This window comes from Calonectris borealis, chromosome 8 (genome assembly GCF_964195595.1).
Source record: "Calonectris borealis chromosome 8, bCalBor7.hap1.2, whole genome shotgun sequence".
Taxonomy (NCBI): Eukaryota; Metazoa; Chordata; class Aves; order Procellariiformes; family Procellariidae; genus Calonectris; species Calonectris borealis.
Genome location: NC_134319.1, coordinates 22236189 through 22257292, shown reverse-complemented (window position 1 = coordinate 22257292; position 21104 = coordinate 22236189). Strand labels below are relative to the sequence as shown.

Below are 21104 nucleotides of genomic sequence, written 5' to 3'. Positions count from 1 at the left end.
TCTACTGGACCAGAAAGTGCAGTTCTCCTCACTGCAAGAAGTGCTTGCAAAAGATGTGGGGCAAAGGTACCTTATATCACAGATAGAATAGAACGGTCTTTCTGCCAGTCATGCACAAACCACCCCGTCACAGCTAGAAGCGGAAGGAATACAATGTACCTTGCAATGAGCAATAGAGCAGCCACGCTATTTAAATAAACTAAGCACAGTTTATTTTAAATTAGGATCTGCTTTCTTCTACTGCATCTGTTAGAAAACTTTCCATAATACCTGTAGGCCAATAAAAACAGTAAGTGCCTCACAAACGAAGGTCTACGATTTCATCTTCATTTGTACACATTCACACCTACACCCACACACTTTCTTTTGCTTAAAATATTTCCCCTCCTGGGGGATTACACGAACACAAACACTCTTATTTTCATTTTGGAAGCAAGAAATTAGTTTTAAATTATTTATCAAAATAGCTTAAGATTCCAGTAATCAAGAAACGTGTAACTTTATCACTGGAGGTTTTTAAGAAGAGACTACATTTTTATCTGTTGAGAATGATGTGGCTGTGCCTTGTAGTGTGGGATAGATTAATCAATACTTTGAAATGTCTTCCAACCATTATTTTTTTTTAAATAATCTTAACTCAAAATAAAAAACCCCAATGATTCACAGTATCAGGATGCACTTGAGAAAGAAGAGAAATACCCAAACGTTCATAATCAAATTTTGTATTTACCAGCTTTTTACAGCATCCTTTACAGATAATCGTGAGGGCCTGGAGTTCATTCAAATGTCAAAACACAGTACTGCAGGAAAACTAAAATTAACACGTGAACTGCTTTCACACAGACATTTAAAATAGAGTGGCTTATTACTTCTTAGTTGTTGCAGCACCTACAATCAACACAGTTCCTCTTAACTCAAAATACAGGGACATTTTACACATTCAAAAGCCAACAGCATGTTGTCATGGAAATAAAAGTTGCAATTCTATTCAAATTCCTAATACTAAAAAAAGGTCAAAACTCACTATAACAAACCTAGTTTTGAAGAACAAGCCCTGGCTCATAACAAACCTAAAAGCAAAAGTATATTTTTTCAATGTTTAGCACAGTTATCTTAATGCAATGATTGTATTTTCTCTGCTTTTCTCAATCATCACTGCATTTAGTATGTACATGATGTATTTTTCTCTCCTGCCCAATTTTTGGTTTTGTTTTTTATTGTATTGGAACAAGAATCAACGTGAAGCAACCTCCAAAGTGTTCTGAATTCATACACAATCTGAACTGGGTGTATTATCATCATTCATGCGATTCATCTACTAACTGAATATGCTGATAGAACAGTGGTCCAACTCCAGCTGGGGATTTGTGATAGGTTAAATTTGCCTGAACGTGACAGACTTGGAACAGTCAAAAGGAAAATAAAATTGTTTATAAATTCGGTAACCCACAAATCACATTCAAGTAGAAGTTACTTCGGAGGTTTGATCCAAATCCCAAGGAATGTATTGTGCTACTGCCAAACCTGTAAGATTTGCTGCCGTTTCATATTGGTTTACTGTGACTGCTAGTTGAGGACCACATTTAGAAAATGCAAGGAGCAGAATATCTGTTACAACCACAAATAATACAAATTTCCAGCTTCTCATGGATATATAATCTACTGATTCAAATAAAAATCCTGGAACACTGCTCTCCTAATACCCTTTGCCTGAAAAGCATTTATCGAAAAGGTTTCATAACAGTATTTTACATGGAACACTTTTTCTCTTAAAAAGCTGCAACTGCTTTCAGCAGTTCATCTGTTTCAACATCTGGCATTCTATATACTGCTAATGCATAGATTTATCACTTCCCGTTAGATTATTTCCCTAGTCTCTAATTGAGTCTGCATGGATGGACTGTGTAGCCCATAAGGATCCACCTTGGAACAAAGAGCTTAGCTGCACATTTAGCTGCCACAGCTCCTACAGCTTTTTCTTTTTGTAGTCTTCTGAACGACTAACTTTCCCTCCAACATAAAGGTCTAACTTCACACATATATTATTTAGGATCTTTCAATTTCCTATATGAACCCTGTATCTTACGGAAATGCTGCGATCCACCACATATTCGGTTAATGTCATATAATGAAATCAGGAAATTCTGATTTAGGTACATTTCATGTACCTTTATTTCACATTCCTATTTCACAGAAAAACTGTCAGCTTTAACACATGCTTGTAACTAAAGAATTTACTTTCTTATATAAGCTCGGACACAAATTGCCCTGTTATTACCAGATCTTTTCTTGTCATGGATTTCATGTCCTCTCTATGGTATAGACTGGGCAGCAGAAAAGGGACATAAAATGCAGGTATGAATGAAAACAGAGCTAAGATATCTAAGCGTAGTTCTACAAGCTTATAACTATATTTTCAAACCAACCTGCTGCATTCCAGTTACTTTTGTTAGACTTGTGATAATTTCCATCAAAAAGCTCTTACTCTAAGCATTCTTGAAACACTTGAAACAGTCCATGTTTCAAGACATTGCCACTTTTTGCTTAAAAATCCTTCCAATAGCACCTTCCAGCTGGGTGCTTTCAGATAGTGGGTATAAGACTCCCTAAAGCATGATGCTTTCTATGAACCCCATGAAATGCACCATGTATCATATGTCCTCTACTTCACCAGCATATATAGCACTGAACATAGAACTCAGCCTTATCTCTTTCACACGAGTGCAGATCATACCATGTTTAACAAAAATGGTCTGTGGAGTTGATCCAACAGAGATTAAACTCAAGCAGCCAAAACGGTTACTCCATTTGCCATCCCATCCTTCTTGCAGAGGTCACTATCCTCATTGACAGATCAGTGAATTGCATGTGAAGTATTTCCTAAGCCACCACCGTTTACAAATCGTCAAGTTAAAGCAAACTGAAGGCAGCATTGATTTAGGTCACTAAGTCAGACTAAGTGGTGGTTCAGGAAGAGCTTTTTCAGACATCTCCACGTCAGTGGAAGAACGGTGAGGAAGCAGGGAAGACAGGTGAGGGTATTTAAAAAAAAAAAAAAAAAGGGACACAGGCAAAATCTGATATGGAGGCAAACTGCACAGGTGGTTGTAATACTCCTTAATTTGTCTTACTAATATGAGCGAAAGAAGTCTCAGAGCTGAATGTATCTGACAAACTAAAGTTCTGTTTATGCCAATCCAAGGATTCACTCACATGGTGACAGTACTTGTGCATTTTTTGCTCTCAGATATTTTTTCCCTTGTTTCATGTATTTCTGCTTAGCAGCAATATGTAAACTGAGTATTTGTGTGAGCACCTACTTGAATCAGTCTACTACCTGAGAAAATAAAAGCAAATTACAATACTGAAAGGAATCACCGAAAATGATTTCCTGGAAGCGAGTCAAGTTTTCTTCTCATCGATATTCAGCACCAGTGCCATAGCAAGCAGAAGAAAAAAGAAAGCAAACACAAAACATAACAAGCAGAAAGCAGAGAGGAGGAAACGTTATTTCTTAAGTTAAAGGAGAAAGTCAGGGCTTGAAACTTTGTTTATGAAAGTCTCCTTGCAGTGACCTGTATTTGCATAGGATAGACAAAAAGATTTTAATTCACTTTGCATTATTCTGTACCTGTGCAGGAAGTTAAGGGATACATTTCCATAAAGAATGGAGCCAAAGATGTTCATATAAATATCTCAGTCTTTAACAGATACAGGTTTTTTTTCCCTTCATCTTGCAATGTACCCAAGCAAAAAAGCTAGTGAATACAGCACACAGCTGCCATTAATATTATATGCCATTAATTCTCTAAAATCTGTACTTCACAAAAGCTCTTCACTTCCTCAATTAAAGTTTATTTATTGGTAACAGGGGGACAGGGTGAGGAAAGAGAAGCCAAATGAGGGTTTTCAGGACACCAACAGATAATGTCTGATGGTTAGGTCAATTATTCCTTGATTATCAGCATAAACACTATCTCCACCAGTGTCATTATTTTAGATTATTACTTTAAATTCATCTTCCTCTACCTCCATTTTCTTTTCATTGCTCCACTAGGGAAGAAGAAGAAAAAGCATTTTAAAAAAAAAATCATGTTTATTTTTATCAGGTACCTCCTCTCCTATGACCTCTTGCAAAGAATTAATTGGCATCATTATTGCAGCTTTTTGCCTGTCTAATAAGGCAGTAACAATATCACATCTTTGACTACAAGATTTTTATGATCAAGGTAAGTTTGTAAGTGCAAAAATCTAATTCAGTGTTAGTTAGATTTAGTCTTAAGTCTTGTAGACACTTCTAACATTTTCCACAAAGTATATTGCATCAGACAGACCAAACCAAAGGCAGGTATTCAGAATTTTTAAAAGTTAATAGACCTACAAAATAAGTTTTAGAAAGGACTCCCATTCCTTGAGATTCAACAGACCACACAAGAAATCAGGCATTTTTGTCGCCATGTTACCAATAAATTATTGTAAAGTTTATGAATCCTTGTTTCATAGGTTTCGGGTATTTTTAGCAAAATATATAAAACTCATGTAGTGGATCCTCAAATCAATTTAACAGTGAAACGTACCTTTACAAGACATACCTTGATCTGTTTTAAAACATTTGCAACAAGGAAAAAATCTGTGCTTGCAATTATATGCATGTGAACTTCCTAGAGAACAAACAGAACAAGAAATCTGCAAATGTGTAAATAAAGGCAGAACTTGGTTTCTGTGATCCATCTGTACTACATCATTTTTTTCAGGAATTAATCTTTGCAAATACTCACATGGAAGGTGCAATGAATGAGCTATATGTAAAGATTCATACCAAGATATTCAACACCAAGTCTTTCACATGACTCTAAGCAGGCTTTTTTTGTGTTTTCATAGCCATAATCACTATGCCACAGTTTGGTAGTTATCCAGAGTTCCTCCCGCTTCACTCCACTCTCTTTGATGGCTTTCTGGAGGAGAGATTCACAGCCATATCTTTTTGCTGTGTCAATATGACGAATGCCACATTTTTGTAATGCATGGACCACAGCATCATGGGAATAGCCACCTTGATGGGAAGTACCTAAACAAACAAAATCAGAAGTGAATTGTCAGCAGTGAATTATAAGGGACATATTTTATCATTCTTTTTAATTTTTGTTTTCCTTTTTTTGTATATTGTCACAGAACCTTCTTATTCAATTTTAATTTCCTAATAGTAAAGAAATGGGAACTGATAGATCGCTAGGCTGGGAAAATACATAAAGTGCTAGAATGTTGACGCTGATCAGAAATAACTCCACCGAAATCAAATATCAACAGCATTTAACTGTAAAGAAGTGATTTCAGAAGACCATCAAAAAGAAAACACATCCTTTATGGACAATTAGTATATGGCACTTCATTTTCATATAGCAGCACAACATTTACAGATGAAAATATTAACAATAAGAAATAAAATATAACTTAAAAAGCAATTTACTTTGCAGAAAGCATATCCTGAAACCTTTACTCTGTTGAACTCCTGATAGCTTCAAGTTATTATTGCATTGTACAACCCCAGACTGGGCCATACCGCAGGTGCAATTCACATAACGTCAAGCTCAGCAGTAACCAAAACAATGGAAGCCTACACAAGAGATACAAAATGGGCATACAGGGAGTTTCAGTAACAAAGTACTGAATTCTCATTGTGTAGGTATTCACTGGATGTGTATTTTGCATGTCAAGGGGACGGAAGGAGGAGGAGACTCAGCAGGAAAAGCAACCAGCAGGAGGACTGTCAGATAAAGAACTGGTTGAGAGCAAGGAGGATGATGTTTCTACTTACCCTTTCCTGTTAGTTGTTTTTCCTGCCATGAGCCCCTCACCCATTCACCCTCACTCACACATTTCCCACAAACAGTATTTTCTACAGTTTGTTGGACGAAATGCTCAGTCAGTTCCAGTCAGCTACCAAAGCCACCTTTTAAGATGATGATTAGTACTTAAAGGCCCTAGAGCTATAAACAATAGTCAGCATGCAAATGGCTGCGTCACTAACTTCAGAAGGGCCTTGTGCAGTTGTGACAGTCGACAGCAACAGGGTCTTCAGCCACTGCTGAATCTAAATAAATAAAGGACTCCAGGTCAAAGAATAATACAAAGTGAAATTTGTATCTGCTGTTAAATTTCTCTTTCCCTCCAAACATAGTATTTATTTCTACATCAAACGCTATCTGCATGTTATGAAATTAACAAATGTATACAGCCACCCAGACTGTCAGAGAAAGGAAACAAATGAAAACACACACAGTTACCTTAGGCTCATCCTTAGAGCCTCCCATACCTGAACTGGAGAGAGAATGCCCACAGGAGTCTGCGTGACTTTCTCACACACGTCATAACAATGCATGCAAGAACGAGAAGTTACAGAAGTCCTACTTGCATGTAAGGCAAGCCAGGTTCTCCTAAATGCTTATCATTTTTGTTCATTCCCAATCTTAGAAGGAAAGCCAACGATACCTCTGTAATCTTGCTCAACACTTCAAGTAATTTGAAATAATATATAATATGGTCTGATATCACACACGCACACCTGAGGATATGACATTCTGCTGATCACAATAGGACAATCCCCACTTTATGTTCATGACCTACAAAAAGTGGAGTATTGAATTCTTGATTTATCTTCATGGATTTTAAAGTGATGAAATTATAATACTATATTCCTACAACTTTGACATGTGTATCATAACTATTTTACCTTCCAAATGTAAACAAAGTTTTAATGTCTTAAAAGACAAAACTTTAAAACTTTTTTCCTCCAGAGCCACTGATTATGATTAATAACTGGCTTAATTTCTGAGTAATCTAGAAAATGTTCCTATAACTCTTTTTTACATCAAAATAAGTCAAGCTGGACAACTTACATTTTCAAAATAGCTATTTCAAAATCTTCATGAATATTTAAGAATTTTAGATTAATGCAATGCTACTACATTGCAACTATGGGCAAAGAACATACATGTAATTATTACATTATTCAGATCCTAAAGGAATTTTATTAAAGAATTATATAAGTAACATAGAAAAATTACTATACTTTTTCATAACAATCCCTTCACTTTTAATAAGCTGGTATTGGTGCCAAATAAATGAGGTTGTAACTATTGTGTCTCTTTCTGGCTGAATGGACATTTCTAACCACAGAATGAATGGAGTTCATTTAGAGGTCTTGCAAATGGACTCAGACTCTTTTCATGCATAATGGATTTCAGTAAGAACATTTAGGGCAAACAACTTTTTTTTTTTTTAATTTAACCCTTTTAGTTAAAGGGAGAGAGTGGGAAAGAAGGAAAATTCAGAATAATTTTGTTATTGTTCACCATTGAGTGATCGCACACACGCTTGTTTCACAGGAAATAACGAGACCAAGATCAGTCTGGAGGGAATTATCTCAATTTCTATGCCTAAAAATGAACTACAACAGTCCTGAAGGACTAAATAATAATTAAAAAAAAAAAAAGCTTAATTATTTAATATTACCACTTTGTAAGCCAACTCAATCATGAACAACAGGTTTCTAATAACATAACAGCTTCTAGACTTTAGAAATCACACTTTCCTTGCATTTACTAATGTGATTAAATATGTTACAATTCATAGATGCAGAAGGGTGACAAAAGAAGGTTGAGTGACTTAAATTTCTATTTTTTTTAACATTTTAAATCCAGACTTAACATTATTTCAACACATTAACATTCTTACATGTTTGGGATTACCTTTTGTTCAGAAAGATGTAATTCACACTGTACATGTATATTTAAAGACAAAATCCTATCTCTCATTTAAGACGAACACGAACTAGGACCCATTCCATCCTCTTACTGTTTCTAAAAATATTGAATTAATATATTTTTATTCTAGATTTCTCTGACAAAAAATAGGAATTCTTTTTAATAAATGAAGTCCAATATAAATAAGTTTGGAAAAACTCCCTATTTTTTAGCTAGTATTTTAACTTGTTTTCCTAGGGGAATAGCACTGTTCTCTCACTGACTGAACTAACCCAAATTTGACGGAGCTGAAGATATCGGAGACAATTACATTCCTACAGATTTTGTGAAAACTGGTGGTTGGGAGGGTCATGGATACTGCAGTGGAAATATGGATAGGTCGAAGGAAACAAATCTATTGAAAACTAGGCTTAATTAGTTATGTTGTTCTTTTTGTCATGATTACTCATCACTTTCTTGATATCCTGAAGAACACAGCTATCAAAACTGGGATGAGAAACGTGCTCTGCCAATCCATAAAAAGTTTCAAAAATTATTAGGAAGGCAGAATCCTGTTCACAATGTGGTTGCCACAGGGAAAAACAAACAAACAAACAAACAAACAAACAAAAACAAAAAACCAAAACCAAACACCAAACCAGCAACTCCCCCCAAAAAGACAAAATCAACACCCCCCCAACTCCCCTCCCCAACAAAATGTAAAACAACTAACAAACCAAAATGCTACACACACGCCCCACACCCCCCCACTTTTATGCACCATCTCAGCTGACTCTCAGCCTCATTAAACTTCCTGTTCTCCTTCACGGAAGCTGTAGAACTACAGCTAGAGATCCAAAGCACCAACAGCTTTTCAAAAGAGAATCGGGACCTACTTTCCCTCCCTGCTTTCTCCCTCCCTTTGTGGAGGAGTGTGTCCTCATGTTCTTTGTGAAATGTGAAAGCATTATTTATCTGAATATACAAAAATGTTCTGTGATATGAATAACTTTGGCTACTTGAAATCAATGGAATCACTTACATTAGAAAAGTTCCTGTTAGTGAAACTGCAGCCAGGATATTTAGAGATCATATCACAGATTAATTATCTTCTGACAGCAGTACTCAGACTAAATTAAAACAGTTGAGAAACAAAACACCTACAAAAATGCCCATTCCTTTGCTGATTTTTTTATCTCCAAGTAATCACTTGAGAAAAGAACTCTCAAAAGCAAAATCTCAAACATCCTTTTATCAATGTTTACATACTCATTGTAGATATATGGTATTGTACACTATAATAGGCTTGAAATACCTTGTTCTATTAGTTTTATTTCTATTATTTCAACATTACGGCCATGTAATGCATCTTATGAATATATTAAAGTTTTTGGTGTCAATACAGTTTGATTTCACGAATTATCTTATGAGCAAATTTGATGATAAAACATAAAACGTTGCCTACGCATACAGCAAATGAACATATAACACATTCAAGGTTTATTGCTAATCCCTTCACAAAACCACATGCCTCTTCTATGGAATGGCTCAAGGAAAGGTAATCCTTACTTACTGTCCTTGCTTACTGTCTTACCTCCTCTTCCTCCTCCTTCACCATTCATATGATCCTCTGACAAGCTGATTCAGACAGTTAAATGGCCAAAAAAGTGTATAGTTTTAGAATTATTCATGAACCTGAATAACTTTCCAGAAGGGAAAAAACACTAAATTTTGGGCAAGGCATGGGGCAAGAAAAGTTCCTTCTTTAGTAGCAACAGTAAATAATTTGATATATTCAGTGTTTTCATTAAAATTAAAAGGGAAAAAAAAAAATCACAGTTCTGCTCAAAACAACCACCAAATGATCAGAAAGAGCTTCTCCAAGAACTTGTCTCCTGGAGCCTTTCTTTCCATTATATTCCCCAACACCATCCCTGGAGCTGCTCTCAGACAACCAGATAATGTCACACTAACTTTCTATAACCACAGCACTAGAATGCAAGCGTTCTTGCTGCTGTATTTTGGCATAGTTTTTACTTAACAGGGTCAGTTACTCTGAAAATCATGTTTAGCATCACATGACAAAGTACTCATAGCATCCTCTCTTCTTTTGTAGAGTGTAGGGCTTTCCTCTGCAGCAGGTGAGATCAAAGTCGAGCTTGTTATGAAGCTACTATACTCTACAATTTTCATATGGCGACTACAGAGTACTTCCAGTTATGGGATCCAAATTTAGTCACAATCACTTTTACAAAATAACTTGCATGTTTTACTCAGAGCTAAGAGCGGCATCTAATGTGTACATAATGGAGCAGCTGCTCTTGCAGGAATGGAACCTATAGAGTTGATGGGTTTCTAGAAGAACTGGTAGGACGACGTCAACGATAACTGAAAGGCACTGAGCAGACTTGTATTATATAACCAATGCTTTGGTCAGAACTAAAGCAGCATACAGGTTTATCGAAAACTCAGTCATTTAAGGCCATCAAAGCTGCATAAAAGTGGCAGGAATAATTGCATTTTGTGAGGCTACAACACAAAAATGCCAATGCAGTGCTGTAACTCCAATAAACAGGTGCCAATAGAGGTTGTTGTGTACAAACATGGTGCAACACGAGCTAGAGCAGGTGAAGTGTGGGCATGAATTTGCTTCTCCAAACCTCAAAGGACAGTGAGGACAACCCTGCCAGCACCACAGTAAGGCAGGTTCTTCCATACTATAACAACATACTGTTGTAAGAAGATTCACCAGGGAATTCCTGATAGAGGTCTTCGTTGCTTTACACACATTTTATGGCATTACAGCTGTACTGTATGGATGTGGTATTTTCATGTTCCTAAACAATATCACTATGCTAATGAAACATTGTTAATAGACTTGGCCTATGTAAAGTCTAGAGATCACACCACAAAGTTTCTCTTGCCTCTGTAAAAGCTATCTGGATTATGGATATTACTTTTTTATATATATATAAGTTTTACTGTAATGTTTCTCTTTTTTTTTTTTTTTGCTAAATATGATCCATTGCTTAGTGCAAAGGGGTCACTCTGGGACTGTTTTTCTCCTGTGTGACTCGGTTAGAATAAGCTTATAGAATTCAATAACATGAGGAAGAAAAGTAGGCAAGCATGATTTTTAACTCTGCAATTCTACTCAGGCAAATCTACACAGGCACCAAGGAACAGAACAGAGGAATACAGCCTTGCCGCAATGCAAAAGGGTAGGAGAGAGCCACTACATGTTTATTATGTATCCAGGGAAAGGGAAGCCAGAATTGCTAGTTTTCTCTCTTCCCGAGAGGAAGGAAGAAATGGCAATGAGCCATTGTTGACAGAAGCACTCTATTCCCTCCATCCCGGAGGCTCTGACTGTAAAAGATATTCAGATCACCTACTGTAAAATGACACTACACCTCTGATCACTGACCCACCGTTTATCTAGTCAGAACTTTAGAAAAGGAGGTATAAAAGCAACTTCTCAGAATGTGTCTCACAAGCCCAGAAAGTCTGCAAGTAGCATCTATCATAAATGGGTTGCTATGGCTCTGATATGGCACCAATTCACTAATGTATTTCTGGCAGCAAAAATACACTATCACCCAAAAAAAGCAAGTATTTTTTTCTGCAGCAGTAAAGAGGTTTCCACTGGAAAGTGCCAGGTATTTAAATTATTCAGCTGTTGTATACAAATATTTTTATCATGCAGAACTTCTCACCTAAATTTATAGGGAAGGACAACTCTGGAAAGTGACCTATACATTTGAAAGGCAATTATGAATGTGTAATCCATGTAGAAATTTCATAAGCAGAGCAGCAGCACACATTTATTTAAATGCCTTTACAGACAGACTGCCAAATCTTGAAGCCTTTTCTTTCACTGCACACTTTCCCACCGCCGTGAGAACTATTTCTCATTAACAACCCAATTGGTTTCAGATGCTCTGCTATAAGATGTTACCTTAGAAACCATTTGGTAAAAGACTGTGGCTTCCTTCCATAGAAATCTCAAGCAGTGAAAAGGCAGATTTTCTGGCATAAATCAAATCCAATTTCTAGGGTTCACTAAACCTTTTCTCCTCAAAATAATGTTTTGTGACTAGATCTTAGCAGTTAATAGTGCACGAAGAATTGCTGGTGTGAACCAGTTTTAAATGATTTTAATTCTATTCCCTTTGCTAACTCAATTGAAATTACTTCCAGTACTTATCATACCTTGATAGACCTTTTAACTTCATAACTAATAAGGATATGTACTATGTACAGCAAATAAATAGATTGAATAATGTTATTTTCCTCCCCTTTAATACATCTCCTTAAACTACTCTATCTGATAAAGATTACATTAATTGATTAACAACATTAAACATTTGGAAATACTTCACAATAAATGAGACAGACCAGTGACAATTTTTTCGTCCTCCAAACAACTTCTACAAAAAAGAACAATCAAAAGGAAATAATAAATGTTAAGCCCATACTCTGTACTTAAGTAGGACATTATCATAATCATTCCTGCTGTGAATGTTTGACTTAAAAGTTATGTAAATAATTTACTATTAAGCATAATCAGCATACAATTAAGTACAGGGATAATAATTTTTAAAGTGTAGTTGACCGTGAGATCAATAATTCAAAAACACTTAGAATATTGTAAAGATATTATAGAAAAAAATCATAAAGAGAACTGCAATTTATAGTGACTTGTAGCTTACAAGATGCAAATGTATGCACAATAACTCATCATTGTAAGATCCTAATTCAAGATGACGTTCAAGCTGATGACTCATTTTTGACATCATAACAGTGCCCTTTATATACTTGCAGAAGTGCAATTGTGAATCATGACAAGATCCACTCCTGCAATATCATGTGACACTGCAAGGTCTGAGATTTGCAGTGTCCTGCTAACTAATTGCGGTCATGAGTTCAAAGGACAGCAGCAACCCAGCTACCCATAGTGCAGACTAAAAGTGAACAATAAAGAATGTTTCTGATCAAATGTGGGGTTTTTTTCCACGTCATCTAAGAATTTAAAATGTATTTTCTCAAGGTTTCCAAGACAACAACATTTCTTGTAGCCCCTCCTCTCACATTGCACATGCAACCTTAGAATAGGATGTATTAGAATGCAAAACACTTCCATTCAGGCATTAAGCCTGGGGAGCAGAGCTTACAGTTATGAACCTGATATAAAGCCACGAAGATGGCTTTTGCCTTTCTCTCCCCTCTTAACGAGGATTTTGTATCACTCTCTGCGCTGGAGGTACTTGGCATAAACGTTACAAGAACTGAAGAATGTTAGGAGTAAGTACCTCCCTCTTCCCCATTTGGAAGCATGAGGAACTACTGCAATTCAGGTTACAGCAGCATGTGACATCACCATTCAATGCTGCCAAAACTACGCTAGGGAGCTCTGGCAAAGAAAAAAGGTATGATGACTAAAATCTGCTACATGAAGGTTGAAAGACAAAAGTCAGCTTTCTTCCCCCCCCACCCCGCCCCAAAGTTTGGTATCATTTTTCTACATTACATAGCATGGTGAAAGACAAAAGTTAAATACACTGGATCTTGCTTCTCTGTTAATTTCAAACTGGTTACAAATAATTTGCTTATCTAGTGGGCAATTAAGCTTGTAACATTTAAAAGTATTAATGGCAACAGAAAATTTAAAAGCACACACATAAAGTGCTTCTGCTTGTACTGATAAACGTTTTAATTATTCAACAGTGATAGAAACCTAAATTTGTTTTTTATTACTTAGACTTAGCGATGGACGTTGAAAATGCAGTATCACATCAGCAACACTGCGATTACCAAAAAGAATCCAGCATGAGAAAGGAAGCTATCTTTCTGCTATTAAATCACAGTTCGTATGTCAAAATATAAATAAGGTAAAATCCCCAGCAAAAATATAAAAAGCTGACCTCATAGATTTGTAGGTGTACAAAGAGAGCAGAGACAAAGCAGCAATTTCCCCCAGAAAAAGAAATTATTTCTGTACTGTGTACACTCTGATATAAGCAAAAATTGGCCCAGTATTTTGCCCCAGATGCATTTACTAGTATCCTTTAAAACAACATTTTTACAGCATTCGGTCTTTTTTAAAGAATAAAACACCACAAGACTGGAAGCAGGTGAAGTTAGAAGAAAGCAAGGAAGGTAGGAGCTCAGCAGGTTTAGTCAGGTTAGCAGAGGATACTGCTTTGTTCCACTGTCTACAAATACACAGCTGCCTGGAATATGGCCACATTTTGTACAGGAGAGAAGTTAAATATCTGCAGGCCCTCAAAGCTCAAGTACAACTTCTCAAGGTCAGATACTGAAACAGTGGATGAATTGAGACAGAAAGATTTATAGATGTGGCATTTTGTTCATCACAAGAGGCTATTAAGGAAACTTGGTAACCATGGGTGAGAAGCAAAGTCCCGACAAAGTAAAAAAAAAAAAGGTTGAGACATAAAACAAAGGGAAGAAATAAAGAGCCGATTCTTATTACAGGATAAGATTAATAGGGGGGAGTGCCATAGGTCTTGGTATCAGGACCATTGTTCCATAAATTTCCTTAAGAACTGAAGCCATGAAGAAACAAGAGCCATGAATAAAAAAAAAAAGGTAGTAACAGTGGAGAATGACAAAAAGTGAAGGCTTGATTCTGCTGCCATTGAATTGAAAAGCAAAATCTCATTTGATTCCAATCCCAACAGGACTGGGTCTTTTTTGACCACAGCTAAGTTTAAGAATGGATATGAGCAACTCTAGGATTAATAATTAAGAAGTAGGTAACTGGATTGGTAATACATAATGGAAGGAAATGTTAAAATACTTCCACTCAACATTAAGATTCAAGTTATATCTACCATTTTGACAAAAAAAAAAAACCAACTGAACCTGATGTAATGAAAGTGGAGTAATCTGATTCTATGTTTTTCTCCACAAAAATCCCACTTGTGATCAGAACTGTTGTGATCAGAACAATACAAGAAGTCTTACATGGTTGCAATGCAAATGATGCATTGTCTTAAACAATGCAATCAGTGAAATCAGTAAAAACTTACTTTTACGATTTATTTACTTAGATAAAGCTACAGCTGAATATCAGGAATCTTATCTATGGAACACCCTGAAATGAGGACAAGAGAGATTTTAATGGTTTCCCTTGAGTATGGAGGGATTCTATGTGTATGTCTGTGTGTATTATTTTACCATATTAGTGGTGCAACATATTGACAAATGCAGTAAAAATGCAATTTAAGCAAGTTAGTAGTGCTATAAGTTAACAAACATCATATTATTTATTGGGATTGATTTTTGTTCCTCCCAGGCTTTGTCTATTTGACTAGAAACTCCTCAGAGCAGTACCTGTCTGCTTTCCTAGTTAAAATGCCTAACATAATTGCACCGTCCATTCTTGAATGATCTTCCATAAAGAACATCATTACTAATAAGAAAATACTCACTGTGTGTGACATGGATAAAGCACAATGAGTATAAGGACTTGATTATTTTGTTTAGTAATTGCCTGTCCTGAAGCCCCTTCCCAAATATGCAATTAATTTTATACTTTAATAGGAGGGGATCATTAGAGAACTTTTTATCTCATCAAGTTGTTATTAACACTAGCTACCCTAAGGATAACACAGAAAGCAGCTTTACAAGAAAACATTCTATGAATTTTTGGTATCACCAGGACATCTTGTCAGGAAATCGCATGCTATTTGACCAACCCCTCCCTAGAATTTCATTATTACTGTCCCTAAAACAAACAAACAAAAAACCAAAAAACCTAAAATCAAACACAAAAAAACCCTCTTCTGATGGGAATATAACTACCATATCAAAGGGGTGAAGATAGTTTCACTAGAGAGAGACAGAGCAAGCCTTAACAGATGTCTATAATTTGTGTTTTGGGGACCTTTTGTAATAAGGCAATATTTTTTTTTTTTTAATAGAATAAAGCATTCAGAAGAGTATTGGTAAACTTTATGAACCAATCAAATACTTTTTACCACTAAGAGACTTTATCAAGTTTCCCTCATATCATGAAGTCTTCCAACAGAGAGCGATGCCATGCTGAATTTAGCCATTCAGCACACAACGTTGAAAAATCTTCCTAATATTTCAGTCACAGGAAGAAAAGCCCTTGTGCTACCGAACTATATCCAAATGCTTTAGAGGGTAGCGTTTTACTCCTCAGACTTCAAAAAGAAAAAAAAAAAAGTGACAACTTTCTAAGTGAGGGCTTCCTACTTAACAGAAGTAAGCATGAACAGTACAAACTGTATGCATTTTTCTTCCAAAGTCTGAAGAGGATGATATTGTGTGTACCACTTTGACAAGCGATCCATTTTTGAGGATGTTGTTTTAGATAAGCACCAAGTATCCTGTAGTTAAATTAAGACAATGTAAGAATATGTAATTCTCTACTTTAGTACAAGACTTACAAAGCATGCGATTCTCGGACACATGTAGCTCCTATGAAAAAGTGTAACTACACCAACTTCAAAACAGTGTCATTTTATATCAGTTATTTGCCCTGTATTTCTAAAACACTAATAAAGTAAGTCTTGCAAATATGGAAAGAAATTATAGCTATCTTATTATCAAGATAGTGAATGTATCCATTTTCTAAAGCAATCTAAAGCCATTATGATGTAACGCACTCTCTGGGGCATAGCTTGACACTTGTATCAAGTATTAGGGCCAAAATGCCAATTCATTTTAGACTTAAGCCTACTCTAGTTGAAAGCAGCCTTTGTAATGAAAATTATCATCGACCATAAACACGTCTGACCCTCTGCATATGAATAATATTGGCTAACACAACTGTTAGAATCAAACCATAAGAAATATAAAGTTATCAACAGTTTTTATAATCATACAATAAACAAGATGTAGATTATTTTTATTTGTTAATTAAAACTTTAGCTATACAGCATATTTCTAACACAAAGGTGCCCTGCCTTATAATAATCGGTAGGTGTCTCAGGAAAGTCAGCTTGTTTTACCACTGCTAGTAGACTTGTCTTTCTGCTGGACACAAGACAGATACAATGAATATGCATGTAAGTAAATACAGAATTTTGGATGTACAGAATTTGGCATGTTATTCCAAGTAACCCTTCAGACTGATCATAAATTTTGCACACTACATAGCCTTCTCTCGTGTACAAATGCACCTTTCTCACTAGAGATTTTACTGGAAATGGATCCTCCTCACCAAGAACAGTTTGTGTAAGTGAGCACAGAGTGTTAGAAAGAGAATGGTAACCTAATGAAAGGCCGCTTAACCTCCTCCCTTCCCATCTCCCCTTTGCATCAAACCTTGACCAACTTATTGAACTTCTCCTATACAAATTTGGAAGCGAAAGCAGCTGTGACATGGAAAACCACTAAAAAAAACAGAAAACCCGGTTAAAAAACCACGACCACAACACCTTTTGACAACTGAACCTTGAACAGAAAGATTAGATATTTTTGACAGAATGCTATCCCAGGCTGCTGTTGTACTCTCTCTCCAGTAACATGTTCTGGCTGAGAAACATGTTGCATGTCTACTACTCCAGCTCTTAGCTGCTACAAAAAGGGTTTCATCACTTGGAAATAACTTGCATATCTATCTGAGCTGCCTTCCAGTTGACATGACTGGACAGTTGCAACCATCTTCACACAGCATATTTCTCTCTCTCTGAAGGTTTTAGAAAGATTATCTAGCAACAGAGGCAACATACATATCTGTCCTCTCAAAGACGACTTTTCATAGATAACAATTATGTCTGCATGTTTAGAAATAACAAAGAAACAACCAAATCTTAAATCCTGCAGAAAATGGCCTTGCAGAAAATGTATCCTCATTGAAGAAAGTTCTCCTCTACTTGATAGCTGAGTAAATTTTTTGCACTGCAAACATTAGTTAATGCAGTAAGGCTGTTACAAAAACAGGCCATTAATTTGTAAAAGAGTAGTTAAGTGGGAACACCTACCATAAATAAAGATCCCATTGTGTTCGGCTGCATATCATAGTATTTATAGCTTGACCACAAGTGCAGGTGTGGTGTCTTGAGCCTCCCTCCCCACTTCTTTTCTTAAATCTGCAATGTTTTGCAGCATATATCAAGCATTTCTTAAAATTACCTGGCTGGTTCCTATCTACAACAAAAGCCTCAAAAAGCTGCAGAATGTATAAGCAGTATGTCAAGTGTTACTCTAGAAAGACAAGAATAGGTAAGTGAAGTCAAAGAACCAAATCCCGCTGTTCATGACACCACTGTAAGTCAAGAGAAGCTCCTTGAAAGCCATACCTGACAGAAGTTATTTGGGCAGAAAATTTCAAACTTAATTCTCTTGATCTTCTATGTTGCTATCCATTTGCTGTGGTTTGAGTTCAGGCTTGATAACCAACTACTCAGTACTTACTAATATAACGAAAGGACAGCAAGTAGCATGCTATTTGGTAGAGAGTACAAAGGAGTTTTTCTGCCCGTTTATTTTCTAGTCAGCTTATTCTTCCAATCACCTAAGAAACGTATTGCAATCTCCAATTAAAAAAAAAAAAAGGTGGTTCTGCAGATATTTCTGCTGAAATACAGTTCAGCATATACTGAAACAATGGATATAAGACAACTGAGTCTATTCTCTAAAAAAGACTATTTACCTTTCTTTTATTTTTGTAAAAAACCTCCAGGTGAACTAAATTGGCAAAAAGTGTTACAGGTTAAAACAAATAAACACCGCTCTCCCCCCCAGCCCCCGAAAAAAAAAAAACAAACAGCGAAAGGAAAAAAAATAGTAATTTTTAACAACATAGGCCCTTTTGCTCATTACATAGGGACTGTGTAAGGGACAGCTGCATCAAATATTCTTAAGGTTACTAGATACTAAACTAACAAATTCATACATTGGGCATACACATACCACATTTTTATGAACATGTGTATGCACATAAATACATGGTAAAAGCAGTTATCAACATTTTGCAGACTTTTAAATTCTTTTTTAAAAATCTTTTGGCTGATGATGCTGAATTACTAAGACTTTTTAACTAATATGTGCAGCTCAAATAACTTTGGGTACTCCAAAACAAGCATTACAAGCTCTATCTATTTACTTAATGTTTCTGGATGAAAAAACAGCCCTATTGAAATCAAAGGCCAAGTCCTATTAACTTAAGTGGCTTAATACGCTCTAAAATCCACAGCTCCAATTTTGCCCTCCTTTATACTAATGAAAATCCTAAATAATCGCTCTGAAGTCAGTACACACTCATAGGATAAAGATAAAAAGAGCACGAGGGTCATTTTATTTTATAGCTTGGCTTGATACTTTTGTGACTGATTAACTCCAGTGTCACAGACAAAGAACATAAGTGTCTTTGATTTGTATGTTTATGTAAAATAATGGAAAATCTGGGATATCGAATCAACCCACGATAAAATTGCATCATGAAAGACTGATTGGGAAGGGTATTCATGTTTTAGAGTATGTTATGAATGAAAGAGGCTTCTGGGAAGACTGTTAAGAAGAGACAGAAAGAGATGCTCAAATACTGTGCCAAAAGAATCTGAGGCTTTAATCACGAGACAAATTAACTCTTTACTTTTACAAGAAATAAAAACTAGTTAATGTGAATTACATACAAGGACAACTATTCAAAAAATCCCAGAAAAATCTGGTCAAGAATGCAATGGTCATTGGTATGTGTATGGTATGCGTTTGCCTGTTTGTGGCACACCTTCCAGGCACTCTTTGCTCCATCTCCTGTTTTGGGAAAGTTACAGCATGGACAGTGCTCTAACACCACAGAATTACTGGTATTAACCCTCCTCTGCTCACACGGACCTATGCTGACTTAGAAGAACGGCCTTTCATAATTTAATAGTTTAGCTCTATTGAACCAGTAGCAAATCCACCAAGTAGATGGATTTGGAATTCAGAATAGTATAAACCCGATATTCCTATGTACAACTAAAAGGAGTGTTCCGCTGCAAGCCAAGCTTGGGTTTATACCATCTACAGTTCAGTAAAAAAGGAAATATTTTTCTCCTTTTCTCAAACAGCTGAGGGAAAATAGATTTTTTGCTTGCCTTGGCGGGGGGGGCGGGGGGGGGGAGGAGAAAAAAAAAATCCTTCTTTCAAATTTCATGGATAATTACACGCCTGAGTTTTCATTGCAGGAGTGTATTCCGGTTAGCCTGCAGTCTTGTTTTGCTAGGACTGAATGCAATAGTTCTCCTGAACTATCACTAGCATTAACTCAGACAACTAACATGGTCTTATAAGGACTTCTATTTTTTTCCCCATGTTCACATTTTAGAAAACAAATTCTTTAAAAGTTTAACCAATTCTATTGCATAACTTGTCACTGCACAATTGTTAATAAAATTGAATGTAACTTAGAAAAAAGTTAATTTCCCTTTGCATTTTCATATTTTCAGGCAGATTTTTTTTCTCCTAAAAACATATTAAAAATGTCATACACATTTGTGTGAGCAACAGCCAAGAACATGTGTTTGTTAAACTTCAATGTCACCAAACCTTGGTTTTCAAAAAGAAAAAAAAAAAAAAATCACACACTAAATTCTGATGCACTGCCAGGGTTTAACAGCTTTTGGATTCTTCCAATATACACACAGGCCATGTGTTCCTGCAACCACAGGGCACAAAGTTCACACAGGCCTTCTGACTCTAACCCGAAGCTGAGATTCCAACACAGGCTTTTGACTGCAACAGGTGCTGCTGACAGAAAAAACTTCCAGTAAGATTAATTCAGGCTTGAAAGTCTGCTTTAAAGAAAAGTCTGCTCCCAAGCCTCATTAAAAAAAAAAAAACAAAAAACAAAACCACCAGACCACCGAATAACACCTTGCGGGAAATGGGAGGAGAGATTTGTACTTCCAAGCAGAAAAGCACCTGTTCTCCAGGCCGCCTCGCAGTAGGGCAGCAGGAGGAGCCCCAGAAAGTCCCATTTAACAGGACCACGAAGATTCACCCAAAAATAAATGAGCCTTCGGAGGAGCGCAAGGACTGCCTAGCTCAGCGTAGGCAGCCTCCGCAGGAGGCTCAAGCCCAGCCTCCCCTGAGGCAAGCCCGGGTGGGGGCCAACAGTAGAGCCAAACCCCGACGAGCCAGCCTGGCCTTGCGGTGAGCCCCCGCCATCTCACGACGTCTCTCAGAGGGAGGCGTCTCCGGCGCGAGTTTCGGCCAGGCCCGCTGCCGGCTCCGCCGCGGCACTTACCGAGCCCCAGCACCGGGATGCTCCGGCCGTTGGCGAGCGGCAGCGCGGGGCAGCCGCGCGCTCCGCCCCCCTCCGCCGCGGCCATGCTTAACGGCTGAGGCCCCGCGCGCTCCCCGCCGCGGGGGACTACA

The 21104-nt window shown here is 36.8% G+C and overlaps 1 protein-coding gene across 6 annotated transcripts in view; it reads right to left on the bottom strand.

The window, feature by feature from the left end:
• Positions 1-21103, bottom strand: part of LOC142085003 (putative oxidoreductase ZK1290.5) — a 52055-nt gene extending 30952 nt beyond the window's left edge. The window contains exons 1-3 of one of the 6 annotated variants that reach the window (XM_075156442.1): positions 20974-21103; positions 20313-20474; positions 4820-5068 (exon numbers count right to left, since the gene is read on the bottom strand). In XM_075156442.1, the coding sequence (XP_075012543.1) occupies positions 4820-5068; positions 20313-20474; positions 20974-21058 (496 nt within the window). In that variant the 5' untranslated portion in view covers positions 21059-21103. The remainder of the gene's footprint in view (positions 1-4819; positions 5069-20312; positions 20475-20973) is intronic. The other 5 variants (XM_075156443.1, XM_075156437.1, XM_075156438.1 and 2 more) reach the window with 5 other exon arrangements.
• Position 21104: the final 1 nt, after the last annotated feature.